The sequence below is a fragment of the Eptatretus burgeri genome, chromosome 7 (assembly GCF_056783735.1).
Source record: "Eptatretus burgeri isolate ZD-2024b chromosome 7, Ebu_testis_v1, whole genome shotgun sequence".
Taxonomy (NCBI): Eukaryota; Metazoa; Chordata; class Myxini; order Myxiniformes; family Myxinidae; genus Eptatretus; species Eptatretus burgeri.
The window spans coordinates 13,531,040-13,549,000 of record NC_140967.1 but is presented as its reverse complement, the minus strand read 5'-3'; the positions used below and the strand labels follow the sequence as shown (position 1 = coordinate 13,549,000).

General features: G+C 42.8%; 2 protein-coding genes across 16 annotated transcripts in view; one reads left to right on the top strand and one right to left on the bottom strand.

The window, feature by feature from the left end:
* Window positions 1-2,188, bottom strand: part of LOC147022705 (uncharacterized) — a 204,790-nt gene extending 202,602 nt beyond the window's left edge. For 9 of the 10 annotated variants that reach the window (XM_085887492.1, XM_085887486.1, XM_085887493.1 and 6 more), the window contains exon 1: window positions 2,049-2,186. The gene's annotated coding sequence lies outside the window, so the exon portion shown is untranslated. Of the gene's footprint in view, window positions 1-2,048 lie in introns of all 10 variants that reach the window. The other variant, XM_085887487.1, reaches the window with a different exon arrangement.
* The window catches only part of LOC147022704 (uncharacterized), a 41,689-nt gene continuing 24,142 nt past the window's right edge, over window positions 415-17,961 (top strand). For 5 of the 6 annotated variants that reach the window (XM_085887501.1, XM_085887497.1, XM_085887502.1 and 2 more), the window contains exons 1-4: window positions 985-1,192; window positions 2,085-2,240; window positions 6,002-6,157; window positions 13,578-13,788. In XM_085887501.1, the coding sequence (XP_085743627.1) occupies window positions 1,133-1,192; window positions 2,085-2,240; window positions 6,002-6,157; window positions 13,578-13,788 (583 nt within the window). In that variant the 5' untranslated portion in view covers window positions 985-1,132. Of the gene's footprint in view, window positions 525-984; window positions 1,193-2,084; window positions 2,241-6,001; window positions 6,158-13,577; window positions 13,789-17,961 lie in introns of those variants that run through there. The other variant, XM_085887503.1, reaches the window with a different exon arrangement.

Here is a 17,961-nt window from a genome sequence, read left to right as displayed (position 1 = left end):
ACCCATTCGATGCCAAAGTTCTTTTCAACTTTCCCTCACGGGACTTGTCGGCCATCGGCCTCGTGCACGTATTTAGCCTTGGATGGAGTTTTGACCCAAAATAAAAGTTGCTTGGTTGTGTAAGTCGAAAAATAAATAAATTATCTCCAAGTGCTCAGGTGTATTCAGTTTCCAAGCAAGGAGCTAGCGCTCGCCAAGCCTGCCGTTCCTTATGAACGGTTTCCAATGGAGTGCTTGCTTGAGTGCTTAAGCCATTTGGCGAGCGCTCTAAAACAAACTCAGCAACTCAACACAACCTGCAAAACTGGAGGTTTTGGGAAGTATGGTGGAAGTGATTTTTGTAATACAATTCAAATATATAATTATATTTAAATAAACGTTTAAAGAGGTTTAAATATGGATAAATAAATAATTTCAGGGTTTTACCGCCACGTTACCCAGCGTCTATTACACCACCCCACCGAGCATGTCACATGAGGTGTTCGTGCCTGTTATTTAGGTCCTTCATGATCCCCTTATCAACAGTAAGTTTGATTTTCCATTTTGTTTCACTGTCACAGTACAAACGTAATCTCACTGTTCTCTGCCCATGCTCGGTCGGGATGAACTGCAATCCAAGCTTCGGTTTAAATGAGAAACTTGTTTTCTTATTCATGTTCCGATTCCTGTTCAAAATGTAACATTCGATTTAAACACGTTGTTCCTCGATCACAAACCGACGGGAATAAACTGATAACACCGACGGACATGAAGCGATTGATAACCGCCATTTTCACTTCACGTGCGCGGGATAATGAGGAAGAGAAAACTGATCCTCTCACTCGGTCTGAAGAGAAAACGATTAATTGTTTTATTAAAAATACATGTTTTTAAACACAAAATGTAAGGACGGGTCATCCGTGTTTTGGCTTTTTAGATACGCTGTTGTTGTTGAGGGTAACCATGGAGACGAAGCCCCGCCCCCTCCCATTGTGACGCACAAAGCTTTGTTGTTCCTTTTCCCATCGTCGGTGGTTTGAGTGTGTCGTGTGCTGGTGTCGTCCACGACGTTCGAACTTTCTTGTAGAAACCCTTTGTTGTAGAATTGAAAGAACCCTTTCTTGTAAGGTTCCAGTGAAGTAAGTAAGGAAGGATGGGGTGTTGTGGGAAGAGGAGGAGAAACAAAAGGATGAACAAAGAGGAGAAACCTGAGGTAAAAAAAAATCATTGGTTTATTAATAATGGGCCTTCACTTACTGCTCTGTAATAGTTTGATTCATCGCTAATGTAACTAGTTAACGTGGGAACACGATCGGATTTTCTTATCTTTCAAGCTATCAGGACAGACCTTCATGAGTCATTAATGATTCTTTCACTGCCGAATAAATCCGAACACTATCGACTGTTCCTGTTACTTGTACACTTGTCCATAAAGATAACCATTGTTCAGGGTAAACGGAACAATCTGAATGAGCGTAAAGAACCAGATAAACCGACCGCAGCGTCGTCTACAGAGTGAATTCTTGGAACAGTAACTGTTACAATAAATTGGGAATGTTAAAAGATTAATAAATAACAACATGAAAAAAACATCTAACACTGATCCATCCCATCAGATGTTTACATTTTATCCTCTTTACCAACAGTTCATGGTAAAAATGTTAACTTCACCGAAAGAACAATGAATGGTAACCATCTAATGTGGGATGGGTTCATTTACAAACTTTACAACCTTTTACTGTCACGTTTATTTAAATTTTAATGGTTGGATCCAATTTGGTTGAACACAGTAGCACGACAACTCTGAGATCAAACCACACTACTTAACCTGGACGTCATGACAGAAACCTTTGGGGGGACGTCCACATATAACATACATAAAACTACCAACATTAACACCCACCGACCCCCCCCCCCACCCCTCTCGGCTCGCACCCCTCCTTTTTATCTAAACAAACAAAATTGTAAAAATGTGAGTTTTGATGAAAAACCACCTTTGGAATGCCAATTCGGATCAACCTGTTAGTTTATTCATCAAGATGTTGATTTTGAATGTTTCATTTACTCACCACATGTGGTTTGTGTCTTCCTCACCAATCCTGTAGATTGTAGCTGTTGAAGGAGAAAACAAGTCTTCAGCTCCTGCCTCTTCACAGGGGCAAAAAGAGGTTAAAAGAAAACCCAAATCTTGCTGGAAGCGTTTCAGCAAATGGAGAAAGTCACGAAACAACGGACAGCAGGACAATTCTCAAAAATTAACAGTACGTTCGGCTTGAAAGTGTGTGTGTGTGTGTGTGTGTGTGTGTGTGTGTGTGTGTGTGTGTGTGTGTGTGTGTGTGTGTGTGTGTGTGTGTGTGTGTGTGTGTGTGTGTGTGTGTGTGTGTGTGTGTGTGTGTGTGTGCGCGTGTGCGTGTGTGCGTCACTGCATATTTGGGCTTTAATTCATGGGTGGTATGTGCGTTGGGGATGGGGGGAGGGTGGAGGGTTCTGCTTTATTTGGGGTCGAAGCAGCGACTCCTTGTATGATTGTACATTTTGCTTTTTCAGGCCAAGGTGCCATTGATGAGCCTTTCACGGAATTTTCTTTGCTATTCTGCACTTTGCTATTTCACCTTGGACTTTGCTATTCTGGTTCAAGATCCCGTGTTGAACTAATATAAAGAAACGTTATTGAGGTTAAACATTGCGATAATGCTTGATCTTTTATTTACTCCTTTATTCATGGAAAAAGTGTTTTTGTTTTTAAAATGAGAAATTTTGATATCCAAGACTAACAAGACTTGTGAAAATCCACGTGAACATTGAACAATTCTTTCTTTAGTTTGCGGTCCATGGTAATGCATTGTAAAGATCTCTCGCGCTTATTCCGCTCGAACCCCTCCATACCCCCTCCATTCTTCTCCACACTTTTCACCAGTTGACCATCCCCTTTTCTTTATTTACCTGTATTTACCGACGAACCTTTTAAAAACTCACAATTCACCTGTACATCACACACCTGAATCGTACATGTATATTTCGCCACGTATCAATCATCATGTATCACCAATTATAAATATCGATGCTCCTGTAATTACCCTTGCGAAGGATTCTGAGAAGGTATTGCATTTGGGTCCGTCTGTCTGTCTGTTTGTCCGATAAGAACTTTCATGCTTTTCTCGACAACTTCTTGTTGGATTGTGACGGAATTTTCAGCATTGGTGCGACAACTCATGGAGAGTGTTCTGGTGATGAATATGACATAGGTCATATGGTGTTGCAACCATATTGGAAAAATGGGAAAAAAATTGGACCTCTTTATCTCTGAAACCGCACCAAGGAAAAAAATTGAAACTTGACACAAAGCAATGACGTCATAGGTGCCCTCGTTATGATGTCATAATTGCATCTATAGAACGCCACATCAGATCAGTATGAATATTTTGACTATAATCTGTGGATAAAATGGTCCACAGAAAAAAAATTCATGACGCCGGTGGTTTGAGTGTGTCGTGTGGCGGTGTCGTCCACTACGTTCGAATTTCCTTGTGGAAACCCTTTGATGAAGAATTAACAATTCTTGTAGAATTGAAAGAACCCTTTCTTTTAAGCTTCCAGTGAAGTAAGGAAGGAAAATGTGGTGCTGTGGGAAGCGGAGGAGAAAGAAAAGGATAAACGAAGAGGAGAATCCTGAGGAAATTACTAGAGGGGGAGCACTCAGTAGAGTGCAAAACCTCCACCACCAATACTGCTGGGTCACTCAAGTGAACCTGATATCCTATTCATTCAATTTGACGTTAACAGTGCTCACAGAATTATAGTTTGCAACTTTCCCTTTTACTTTTAACTTTTACATACTCAATTCATTCGTCATAACTAGATTCCTTGAGACAGAAATCGATTTTACGTGGGTATATCCACCTGAAGTTCCAAAATCAGCCGCAATTATAATTTTGGCATGTTTTTTGTTGGAAATCACTTATAACATGTAGAAATGCAAAAAAAAAAAAAATCGAAATTTTGTTGAAAAAAAAAAAGTTGCAAAATAATTTTTTTTCTCTAACAATTTTTTTTTTGGTGGGGGGTGGGGGGGTTGAAATCACTGAAAACATGTGGCAATGCAAAAAAAAAATTCAAATATTTTTTCAGAATGGCCGCCATAGCGGCCATATTGGATTTTGGACCAAGTCCAAAACATAATGGCATGATCCTTGGACCATACCTGATCCCCCCCCACCAAGTTTCGTCAAAATCCGTCCAGGAGTTTTTCCGTAATACTGTTCACAAACAAACAAACAAACAAACAAACAGGATGAGGTGAAAACAGTAACCTCCATCCATCTTCGATGGCGGAGGTTAACTAGAGGGGGAGCACTCGGGAGAGTGCAAAACCTCCTCCGCCAATACTGCTGGGTCACTCAAGTGAACCTTATATCTTATTCATTAAATATGATGTCAACAGTGCTGAGTTATAGATCTTTTCTACAACATTTTTTTGGGGGGGGGGGGATGGAAATCACTTAAAACATGTAAAAATGCAAAATAAATAAATAAATAAATAAAAATCGAAATTTTGTTGAAAAAAAAGTTGCAAAAATTTTTTTCTCCAACAATTTTTTTTTGGGGGGGTGGAAATCACTTAAAACATGTAGAGATGCAAAAAAATATTTTTTCTTTTTTTTGGGGCGGGGGGTAATTTTTCTTGGGGGTGGGTTGGAAATCACTTAAAATATGTAGAAATACAAAAAAAAAAATTTCTCTAACAATTTTTTTTTGGGGGGGGGGTAACAAATTTTTTTTGGGGTGGGTTGGAAATCACTTAAAACATGTAGAAATGCAAAAAAAAATTGGGGGGGGTAACAATTTTTTTGGAGGGGGGTTGGAAATCACTTAAAACATGTAGAAATGCAAAAAATATATATATTTTTTTTTCTCTAACAATTTCTTTTTTTTTGGGGGGGGGGACCAAGTCCAAAATTTAATGGCATGATCCTTGGACCATACCTCACCCCACCCCCCACCTAGTTTCGTCGAAATCTGTCAAGGAGTTTTTTTCCGTAATACTGTTCACAAACAAACAAACAAACAAACAAACAGAAAGGGGTGAAAACAGTAACCTCCATCCATCTTCGAAGATGGCGGTGGTTACTAATCATTGGTTTATTGATAAATAGGCCTTCACTGACTGCTCTGTAACTCGTTTGATTCATCGCTCGTGTAACAAGTTAACGTGGGAACACGATCGGATTTTCTTATCTTTCAAGCTATCAGGACAGACCTTCATGAGTCATTAATGATTCTTTCACTGCCGAATAAATCCGAACACTATCGACTGTTCCTGTTACTTGTACACTCGTCCATAAAGATAACCATTGTTTTCAGGGTAAACGGAACAATCTGAATGAACGTAAAGAACCAGATAAACCGACCGCAGCGTCGTCCACGGAGTGAGTTCTAGTAACAGAAACTGTTACAATAAATTGGGAATGTTAAAAGATTAATAAATAACTCAATGAAAGAACATCTTACACTGATCCATCCCATCAGATGTTTACATTTTATCCTCTTTACCAACAGTTCATGGTAAAAATGTTAACTTCACCGAAAGAACAATGAATGGTAACCATCTAACGTGGGATGCGTTCATTTACAAACTTTACAACCTTTTACTGTCACGTTTATTTAATTTTTTAATGGTTGGATCCAATTTGGTTGAACACAGTAGCACAACAACTCTGAGATCAAACCACACTACCTAACCTGGACGTCATGACAGAAACCTTTGGGGGGACGTCTACATATAACATACATAAAACTAGCAACATTAACCCCCACCCACCCCCCACCCACCCCCCACCCCTCTCGGCTCCCACCCCTCCTTTTTATCCAAACAAACAAAATTGTAAAAATGTGAGTTTTGATGAAAAACCACCTTTGGAATGCCAATTATGATCAACCTGTTCGTTTATTCATCAAGATGTTGATTTTGAATGTTTCATTTACTCACAACATGTGGTTTGTTTCTTCCTCACCAATCCTGTAGATTGTAGCTGTTGAAGGAGAAAACAATTCTTCAGCTCCTGCCTCTTCACAGGGGCAAAAAGAGGTTAAAAAAAAATCCAAATCTTGCTGGAAGCGTTTCAGCAAATGGAGAAAGTCACGAAACAACGGACAGCAGGACAATTCTCAAAAATTAACAGTACGTTCTGCTTGAAAGTGTGCGTGCGTGCGTGTGTGTGCGTCACTGCATATTTTAGCTTTCATTCATGGGTGGTATGTGTGCGTTGGGGGTGGGGGGGTGCAGGGTTCTGCTTTATTTGGGGTCGAAGCAGCGGCTCCTTGTATGATCGTACATTTTGCTTTTTCAGGACAAGGTGCCATTGATGAGCCTTTTGTCCGTGAGCTGGACCCCCAAATTTCAGGGATCGGTATCAAACGAGGGGCAAAGCGGCATGTCATTTTTTTGTTCGGTCATAATGTTTAGTTTCGGAAATCGCTTGCTGGCCTTTCATGCAGGTTCGTTTTTAAGCGATATCCGCGAGGGGGCGCTAGTGGGGTGTAAAAATAACAATTCCTTTTTTCGCGGTATTTTATGTCTATTCATATCCTGCATCTTATCCAATGCTCGACTGACGTGATTTCCTATTATAAAGTCGATAAATCCTTAAATTTAGAGTGGAAATTAACTGCAAATGAATTGAATTTCAAACGTTTAAATGCGATTTTCTCTTATTTCACTGCACGCAGCTAATATCCGTTTTGTCAAGTTTGTTTTACACCAAAATATATACATCTTTCTAATATTCTTGCTTGTTTATAAGTAGAAATATTGTCAGAAATTGGAATCTGGCGAGAGTGAGTTGATATTTTGATATATATATATATATATATATATATATATATATATATATATATATATATATATATATATATATATATATATATATATATATATATATATATACATATGGATATCTCTCCTGCAAATGACGTTGCGTTACCAAGTGCTTCTATCATTGACGGCATGGCCCTGGTCCATAAGATGAGTGGTGACAACCGAACATTTGCAGAAGTTTCCGAGGAGCTGTTCCAAACTGTCTTGCAGACCTACCCAGGCAGCAAACGCATAGACGTAGTCCTCGATGTCTATCGGGATTTCTCCATCAAGAATGCAGAACGAAAAAGCGTGGTTCATCTCAAGGAGTCCTGTTTTCAGTTATCATCCCAACACATAGAATAAAGAACTGGAGGTGTTTGTTGGCATGTTCTGCCAGCAAGGTAAACCTTACCCACTTCTTCACTCAGGACTGGCAGAATAAACAGAACAAACTTGGTGGGAAGGAGCTGTTCGTGACATCTGGTAGCAAGTGCTTCAGGATAACAGAGGATGGAGTCACATTGGATGTTCAGCAAATTGCTTCAAACCAGGAAGAAGTTGATACGCGGCTATAGTTGCATGCAGCTCATGCCGGGAAATCCAAATTCAAGTCAGTCGTCATAGTGTCAGAAGACACTGATGTCTTGATCTTGTGTCTGGCATTCTGCAGGAGGATACCGTGCAGGCTATACATACGCATCGCTGCAAAGGGCAGGAACAGGATACTTAGCATTGACAAAATAGAAGAAATGATGGGGGATGAAGTTTGTCTGGCCTTGCCTGGTCTACATGAATATACTGGATGCGATACAGTCAGTGCCTTTTCTGGTGAAGGAAAAATCAAAGGCTTCAAGCTGATGTGCAAGGAAAAGGTGTTCCACGATACTTTCGCAGCTCTAGGCGAAACCTGGTCCCTCACAATTGACATGTTGTCGGCACTGGAGTCATTCACCTGTCGCCTATATGCAGCCAGGACTCCCGTGATGGGCGTGAATGCCCTGAGGTTCAGCATGTGGCGAGCGAAGAATGGGGGAGTCGAGTCTGGACAACTACCTCCATGCAAGGACTGCCTGGAACAACATGCACATCGAGCAAACTATCAGTGTGCAGTCTGGCGATGGAGCTTGGAGGCCAATCCTGATGTGCCAGCTCCTGAGTCTGGGTATGGCTGGGTCGTTGTAGACGACGGCAATCTGGTTGTTCTGTGGATGAGTGGTCCACCTGCACCACAACTAGTACTAGAGTTCTTGTCATGCAAATGCTGCCGTGTTTGTGAACTCCCAACCTGCGAATGTATGGTCAATGGCTCTAAGTGCACAGTCGAGTGTAGGCTGAAAGACTGTACCAATATGACAGACGACATAGAGGACAACCTTACCGATGGCTATACTTCAGAGGAAGAATCTGACAGTGGGGAAGAATAAGTGCAAAGTTCAGAATCAGACAGCTGTTATTATTGCCTCCCACTATGTTGTATGTAATTACCAATGAAACGTAGTAGTGAATATTGTATTTTCGGGGTACTTGTGGCTAATTACTTATGGCCACAAGTCTACAGTGTTAAAAAAGAGAAAGATAAAGTCTGGTTTAGTCTGTCGTGTGTTCCGAATCATATATTTGGGGCCTGTTACATCCCCCCGTCGGATTCCCCATACTTTCAACTCAATGTTTTTGCTACCATACATGAAAAATGCATTAACGAAGAAAAGGTATTTATTATGGGCGACCTTAATGCACGAATACCAAACCTCGAACGTTTTAACTCACAAAACGGTTATTACACAAGAAACCCAGACACTAGATCAAACCAACACGGTCAAATTATTTTCGATTTGTGCAAAGAGCTGAAAGTTCAGCCTATAAACCACTTTAATAATAACAATCTTCACTGTGACGGCGGGATGACATTTCGACAACGTAAGATATGGATCTCGCAATTAGACTGGACCTTGTGCTCTGCAGAAAGTATCTCGTTAATAAAATAATTTGAAGTTATTCGAGACGAAAATCTCCCGACTAATCATGCAGTCCATGATAGGTCTTCCATTACAACTATAATTAAATGAACAGCGATCCGTCTTCCGTGACAAAATTTTGCCACAAAGTTCTTAAACAGATTTACGACTATTGATTCTTAACAAAAGTAAAATTTTCCATCTTGACTTAGAGCATACCGCTCCATGAACACGACTAAATTCAGTTTATATTAATGGACTACTACTATATATCTAAGATGTGTATACTTTCATGCTTTACCCTATCTATGTGATGGTGGTCAATAAATAATAATAAACCAATGTCACCCGCAGGGTGACCTGTATCTTGCCAAAAGGTGACCACGTGTGACTTATTTGAGGTCACACTGAGGTGAACAGAGCTGCTATCCACCAGGAGCGACTCCTTGAGGAATATCTGCCTACGAGAGATTCCGATGAGAATCGTTCTACAGAGTAACCATGAAAAAATATGCGTTTGCCTCATAACGTCACCAAATGATGTCATAATGTCTCAAGCTTGACATATCTAGAAAGCACTCATCGAGGTGTTCAATTTGAAGTACTACATGATATGGTTCCTAAAACTTGAAAATTTGACCTTGGGGTCAAATATGTTTGACCTGAGGCGCTAACCATGCAGGTCAAGGCCAATCGCCACCAAAAATTAATCAGCTGAGCGCCAGACCATGAACTATATTCCCATGAAGTTTGAAGACGATCCGATCAAAATTACTCAAAAAATAAGGATTTCGTCGACTCCCCTGATTTGCGACAAAGTGACCTTGACCTTTGACCTTGACCTTCAAAATTTTATGCGCTGAAAGGGACCTCTATAGGCCTCTGATATGCGAAGTTACAAAAATTTCCAATGATAACTGTGCTCTGCAAAATTTTTTATACGTGATTACAAACAAACAAACAAAACAAAAAAAACATACAAGCTGACTAACATATCTTGCAAAAACTTCGTTTTGGCAAGATAAAAATAAAAACATTCAAACCGCGTGCCAGAAACAACAACCACACAGGCCGTTACTTCGCTCTCACATGCCCGTACGTGTGTGGCCATACATGCTTGGCCGTACGTGCAAAAAAACAAAAACAACTTTCAAACAAACACACAAGCCGTTCCTTCGCTCTCGTAAACGACGACTGGATTGGGGCATTGTTTCAATTAGATCGGACCAGTGGTTGTCGATAATTAATTGATAATTGTGACGTCAATTGTGACGTCAATTGTGACGTCATAGCACCGTGTACTGTCATTGGTTTGGTAAATAAATGGCCATAACTTGGGAAACACTTGGGAAACAGCTGAAACGGATGAAGAAGAACGATATCAAACCTTGAAAAGGCACATACTCAGGTCCCCAGTGTCAATTGTGATGTCATATCAAACGAAGAATAATAATTGTGACGTCAATTGTGACGTCATAGCACCGTGTCCTGTCATTGCTTTGGTAAATAAATGGCCATAACTTGGGAACCACTTGTCCGATTAATATCAAACCTTGAAAAGGCACAGCCACAGGGCCCCAGCAATATATCTGGCAAGTTTCAATTAGATCGGACGAGTGGTTGTCGAGAAACAGCGGAATTTTCTCTGCTTTTCTGCACTTTGCTATTCTGGTTCAAGATCCCGTGTTGAACTAATATAAAGAAACGTTATTGAGGTTAAACGTTGCTATAATGCTTGATTTTTTATTTAGTCCTTTATTTATTGAAAAAGTGTTTTTGTTTTTAAATTGAGAAATTTTGATATCCAAGACTAACACGACTTGTGGATATCCACGCGAACATTGAACAATTCTTTCTTTAGTTTGTGGGCCATGGTAATGCCTTGTAAAGGTCTCTCGCTCTTATTCCGCTCGAACCCCCTCCATTCTTCTCCACACTTCTCACTAGTTGACCAATCCCTTTTCTTTATTTACCTGTTTTTACGACTAACCTTTTTGAAAACTCTCAATTCACCTGCACATCACACACCTGAATCGTACATGTATATTTGGCCACGTATCAATCATCATGTATCACCAATTCTGAATATCGATGCTCCTGTAATTACCCTCGCCAAGGATTCTGAGAAGGTATTGCATTTGGGTCCGTTTGTTTGTCTGTCTGTTTGACTGTTTGTTTGTCTGTCTGTCTGTTTGTCTGCACAGAACTTTCATGCTTTGCTCCACAACTTCTTGTTGGATTGTGACGGAATTTTCAGTATTGGTGTGACAACTCATGGAGAGTGTTATAATGATGAATATGACATCATAGGTCATATGGTGTTGCAACCATATTGGAAAAAGGGGAAAAAATTTGGACCTCTTTCTCGCTGAAACCGCACCAAGGAAAAAATTGAAACTTGACACATAGCAATGACGTCATAGGTGCCCTCGTTATGATGTCATAATTGCATATATAGAATGCCACATCAGATCAGTATGAAAAATTTTGACTGTTAGCGTTATCTCGGGTTAAAATGGTCCACAGAAAAAAAATTCATGATGTCATCGGTCACGTGATTCGGCAACCATATTGTAAAAAAAAAAAAAAAAAAAAAAAAAAAAAATCTTCTTCTCTGAAGTGGGTGAACAGATCGAGGTTAAACTTTACACATATGACCGTCTTTCCATGAGGAACAAAAGGTTCACACATGTGATGTCATTGGTCACATGGTTTGGCAGCCGTATTGGATTTACCATGAAACATGTAAAAAAATCTTCTCCAGAACAGCTGTACAGATAAAGGGGAAAATTCACAGAAGTGTTCCCCAAGCGATGGATGTACAAGTGGCACATAACAAGTACTCCTGATGGGGAATGAGTGTGGTATTTTTTTATTATGTCATAGGTGCCTTTGTTATGACATCATAAATGCATTTGTAGAACGCTACATCCAATCAATATTAAAAAATTGAGGGTCATCTCAGGATAAAATGGTCCACAAACCTTTTTTTGATGATTTCATCGGTCATGTGATTCGGCAGCCATATTGTTTTATTTTAATTTTAAAAATCCTTCAGAAATCTTCTTCTCTGAAGTGGCTCAACAGATCGAGGTGAAACTACACATATTGTTACGAATTTGGAAGCCATTTGCACACAAACAGACAACAGTCCCAAAGCTTAGTTATTTCAATAAGTACGTGTCTAGTTAGATTCCTCCCTTTGTCTAAAGGGAATTACATGTGTGCACTGCGAAGTTTCTTTCCAATTAGATTTTAGCAATACCCAATGCAAACAAATCAATCCTTCACTTCTTCGCACCATCGACGCCATTGCCCACGTGCGTTCGACCATGGACGTGGGCGGAGGTTTCTTCACCTCAGAACACCGACTCTGTCCAGGAAAGGAGGGGGTTCCCCCCTGTCCAATCATGGATGGCCAGCACATCACCCCACGAAACCCTGTCCAATCAGGGCAAAGATTACCTCAGAGCTCCAACTCCGCCCCAGAAAGGCAGGGTTTTCCCCCTATCCAATCAGAGGGGGAGAGATATCACCCCACAAAACCCTGTCCAATCAGGGCAAAGATTACCTCAGAGGACCGATGACCCCACCCCGCCCGGGGGAAGGGATAATAATCACCGGGCTTCCCTTTGTGTTCGCTGGAGTTGGGATGAAATTGTTGGAGAAGAAATGGGTCGCCATTGCTCTTGGTGTGTGCATCATTGGTGGTCGTCGTTGCCGTGTCTCAAGCTGGTCCTCTGGCTATTCCACTGCCGTCGACTTCCATCTCTTATTTTGTCGAGAAATAACCCGGAGTCCGAGCCAGGAATCTCCGCTGGCCCTCTGTGAAGAGCGACCCTGGCCCCCGCTTGGACCACGCTACACCGTGTCTGGGCTTGCCGACGATCCCGAGTTTCACACCTGCAGTCTCGGGCCAAACCGCACGAGGCGGCCAGGTACCGACCAAACTCTGACATCCAGCCTGCCTATCTCATTGGCTGCGAGGGTCGAAATAAAGATAATCCGGGTCCATTTTCTTTTGGTGTGTGTGTTTGTGGTGGTGCGTCCTATAAGTATAAATTGTAGAAGTGTTGATTGCTCATTGCACATTGCCTGTATATTCGGAATAAGTCTACACTGTGTCTCATGATTGTAAATAAATAACTGTTAAATGTTCCAGTTTGTTGCCTGTCGTTTCTATCATTGACCTAGTATGGTTCTGGCTTGAGAACTAGGAAGGCCGATTGTGCCATAAGTTGTCATTTGGGCCCACGCGGCTTTGGTAATTTCCGTTCGGTTACGCCGGATCCGAGTCAGTAACAACGACTTGGTTCGGACAAAGCCGGCCGAGGGTCTGGTTTCCCCGGTAGCTGGACTGTGTGGTTATTCAGGTATATTGGAGATTTAGACAATTAACCCTCTGCCATGCGGTCAAAATATTGGTGTCCACGATCAACGAAGGGACCCGTGACCTTCGGAGTTATCCGAAGGTTACGACCTTCTATTCCGGGTGTTCGGTGGGAGACGGCCCTACTGCTCCATCTCGCGGTCGTTCCTCGCCACCAACCCCCAGCCCACAACAATATGACCGCCTATCCATGCGGAACAAAAGGGTCACATATGATGTCATTGGTCACATGGTTTGGCAGCCATATTGGATTTACCCAAAAACTCATCAAAATACACCACTCAAAAGAAGTCTCTGATTGCTCTTTTTCTCATTATTAGTGTTTCTGGATAGAAATAGTATATTTCCACAAAAGTGTTTAACGACCATGAGGGATTTGTTTATTTTGTGATTGCAGGTGGAATCAAACACAATGGAGAAGCAGAAAGAGCATCTGCAGAATCTCACCTGTTCCATATGTCAAGACATCACAGTTGGGCCTCACAGGTGTCATCCCTGTGGCCACATTTTCTGTGCGTGGTGCCTGCAAGAAATGCACCGTCGCTGCTTCGAACGGATCGAATGTGCGCTCTGTCGAAGGCAGATTCAGCAGGAGACGTTCTGCCGAGGTAACCGTCGGATGGAAGATTACCAATTGCTGTTTTTATAACTTCCTTGTTTTTATTATTGCGAGGCTTTTTTTGTTATTACATCAATCAGGAGACAGCATGTTGCACTTCACAAACATTTAACTCAGGTATCTTTGAATCTCAATGAAGATGTAAAATTCAGTGAAATGTGAAAAAGGATCTTTTGTAATGTGCAGTTGCTGTAATTTTTCCTGCTATCAAAGAATGTTGTTGTTGGTGTCATCGTGGCTGTGGTTGTTGCAGCTTGTGTGCTCCAGCACCCGTCACCCTTTATTCCAAAGGGTTACCACCATCTTACCATTGGAACTGCTCTGTTGAAGCTCCAAATCCTTCTTCTTCCTCTTCACTCCTGGAAAGACGGGCATTAAAAACAGACAGCTTCCCTGCGCAGGGCAGCTCACCGGATAGCGGAATTGATGAAAAGCCTTCGAGACCCCCATTCTTTGATGATAGGAGGGAAAGCACGGGGTAACATTCCCGGGTCAGATTCCAGGAGAGTGTGTCGGGGTGGTGCTGAGATGTCATCCACCAGCCGGCGGTATCCTTTGGTTAACCTGAGGTGGTACCTTCGGGTGGGTGCCTGGAATGTTCTATCCCGAAGAGAGGAGGATCACCTGTCTCTGTTATCATCTGAGCTCAAGCGTTTGGACATCGGTATTGCAGCACTCTCTGGGGTTCGGAGACCGGATTGTGGCGAGATTATGGCGGGAGGTTACATCCACTCATGGTCTGGTCGCTCTGATGGTTACCCTGCCCAAGGAGTTACTGTAGCTGTGTTAAATAAGCTGACTCCAATGATAATTGAGGTAACACCGGTCAATGATAATATTATGAGATAAAGGATTCGTCACTCCTTGGGTGTCATTTCCCTGTGCTCCGACTGAAGCAAGTGACCTCACCGTGAAGGACGCATTCGATGCCATGCTCGAGTCTGTGGTTGATCATTGCCTCAGGTGAGATACACAACTGGTCTTGGGGGATATCAGTGCATTGACTGGAACTGATAGGGATGGTAGGAGATGTGTGTTGGTCCCCATGGGTCTGGAACTGTGAACGTGAATAGCACCAAGTTCCTTGACTTTGCAAGAAGTCATTGACTTAGGGTGGCCGGTTCATGGTTTCAGCACCCACAAGCTCATCGCTGGATGTGGTATTCCAACACTGGCGGTGTGGCAAAGGAGATTGAGCATGTGCTCGTTGATGGTCGCTGGAGGATGAGCCAGAATTGCAGGGTCGGCCAGAGTGCTCAGTTCCTCAATACTAACCACCGGCTTGTTGTGGTAACTCTTAAGTTGCACCTTTAATCCAGGAGAATGGGACCATCCCAGCCTGGGCTGGATATTAGCAAGCTCAAGGATGAGAGTGTGGCTGAGGAGTTTGCGAACAGGCTGAGTGGAGATTTGGGGGTTCTGGGTGCTTTGGGGGATCCTGAAGTGTTGTGCAGTGCCTTCAAGACCACAGTCCTTGATGTTGCCGGTAGATGTATGGGAACTCACCAGAGGGTGAGGAAGAATTTTGTCTCTCAAGAGACACTGGATACCATTGCCCAGAGACGCAAGGTCTGGCTGAATAGCAGAGCTGAGCTGTTTCGGGAGCTGAGGCGTAAAACTGTACGTGCACTAAGGGTGGACAAGCAGGCTGACTAAGCAATCTCGAAACCTTCTGTACAATGAGAACATTTATTCAACAAACAAACACTCGATTATGTGCACAGGAGATTCTGAACATATAAAACTCATTCCAGATTTCTCAAACATATTGAGAATCTCAAGTTCTGATGTACTGTTCAGTGAGACACAGTTCTTTATCATTTTCAAGGCTCATGTCACAGTTTGTCAGGTTGATGAATTTGCAGATGGAAATCATTTTCAGCTTTATGCAGCAATCAGCATTATTTTATAGGAATAATATATGTGTATATATATATATATATATATATATATATATATATATATATATATATATATATATATATATATATATATATATATATATATATATATGTTGTTTTTCTTTCGGCTGCTCCCGTTAGGGGTCGCCACAGCGGATCATCCGTGATGATCCGCATACTGATTTGGCACAGGTTTTACGCCGGATGCCCTTCCTGACGCAACCCTGGTCGCCTCTTACGACACAGGGATAAGGATTGGGTTTCGCCATGATTCCGGGCTGCCCTACATCCTCTCATAGCGTGTCCAAGTGCAGAGCTCCCGTCCTCAAGCGATCCTCCAACCCAAGCCTCCGAGTATCCGGATTACAGGCGCCACTACGCCCGGTGTGTGTGTGTGTGTGTGTGTGTGTGTGTGTGTGTGTGTGTGTGTGTGTGTGTGTGTGTGTGTGTGTGTGTGTGTGTGTGTGTGTGTGTGTGTATATATATATATATATATATATATATATTTCAAGACCAGATGTGTCGTCTCTCTCCGAGCTCAGGGATGACGTCAACACTGCAATCATTTGGGCACGAAGATGAATCGCATACAATTTATGGTACGAGAAGGAGAATGTTCAACTTCCTTTAAGCAGACTAGGGAATATCAAACAAGGAGGTACATCTGGACAGTTACTTAAACCTAACATTCCTTTATCCAGCTTGCTGGTACTTTCTATTTTTCATGTTATAAAATCCTTGAACATATTGTTGTGGGCCGAGGGTTGGTGACGAGTACTACCACGAGGTGGGGGAGGTTTGCGTCGTCTCCCTCCCAACTCCCCGGAATTGTAGGCCGTCGCTCAGATAACTCTGCGAGCCGGCGGGTCGTCTAACCGACCGTGGATGCCAATATCTCAACCACATAGCGTACGGTCTATTTGTCTCTAACCAATTTACCTAATTAACTACGCGATTTCGACTACCAGGGAAACCACGCCCTCGGCACGTCTTGCTCGAACCCGGTCACCCTACCGACTGCGGTAGAGTTCCAACTACCGACTACCAACTCCGGTTCGGGTTCAGCCGATCGGGAACTGCCAAAGCCGTGCCGGCTGGAATGAACGGATTATCGGGAATGAAACCCCACCTCAACTCAGATCCGAACCATGCTGGACCAATTCAAGAAGGGAGGAAATGGACTGGGAACATTCCGAACAAGTTTTATAAACAATAAATGAAGACAAAAAGCAAGACTTAACATGAATATGCAAGAAATATTTACAATGATCCAAAAACACTTATTCAGTTCTACTCAAAAGACGGGCCCACACGTGGACACACACAAATGAAAATAAACCCAGAGTTCTATATTGGACCCTTGCAGCCGAGGAGAGACACAAGCTGGGGGTCAGAGTTCGGATGGGTACCTGGCCGTCGGAGAAAGGGGGTACTCCATGCTGTGCCACCTGACAATGGTCACTGGTTTGGTCCCCAGTCGCACGTGTGGGACTCGAGGTTCGTGGCGGAGCTCGGGTGGTGAATGGCGGGGCCCACGGAGGGGGGGTCAGGGTCGCTCTTTCCTTTCCTTGTAGAGGGCCAGCAGAGACACGTTCGCTGCCTTCACGACCTTCTGCTCAACCCTCCGCTTCAAAAGAACTGCACACTCAAGAACAACCCTGTCAAAAACCTCAGAACAACCTTCGTAACAACCCCTACCTAACAACCCCTACGTAACAACCCCTTCGTAGCAACCCCCAACAAACCACCAAAACTCTGCTCTCAGAGAGTGCTCAGGGATGTTTTTTGTGAAACACACCTCGCTGTCCGCCTTTGATTGGACAGGGTCCTACGACCCACCCTTCCGGGGCGGGGCTTTGGCCCCTGCCAGGAAACCCCAGTCACTCTTCCACGTGGGTTCATACTTGACGAGTAACAGTATCAACACTACAACGGTCACTGCTGGTAAACCCTAGCTACTCTTCCATGCGGGTTCATACTTGACGAGCAACAGTATGAATGTTGCAAAGGTCGTTGTGAAAGAGTTACAACGTTTGTGGGAGCCGAGAAACTGGAACCGCGAGATCTTGCCTTGGCACGTCAGGGTGCGAGAAGGCAGCTGGTTGGTGGTGGATCGTGATGGGCCGAGGGGTCATGCAGATGGGATGGTTGTTAGATGTAATAACCTAACGAAAAGAAATCGCAACGCACGCCTTTGATTCTTCCACGAGACAAATGGAAGGGGATCTGACGACACACATACTAAACGACAGAACTGACTT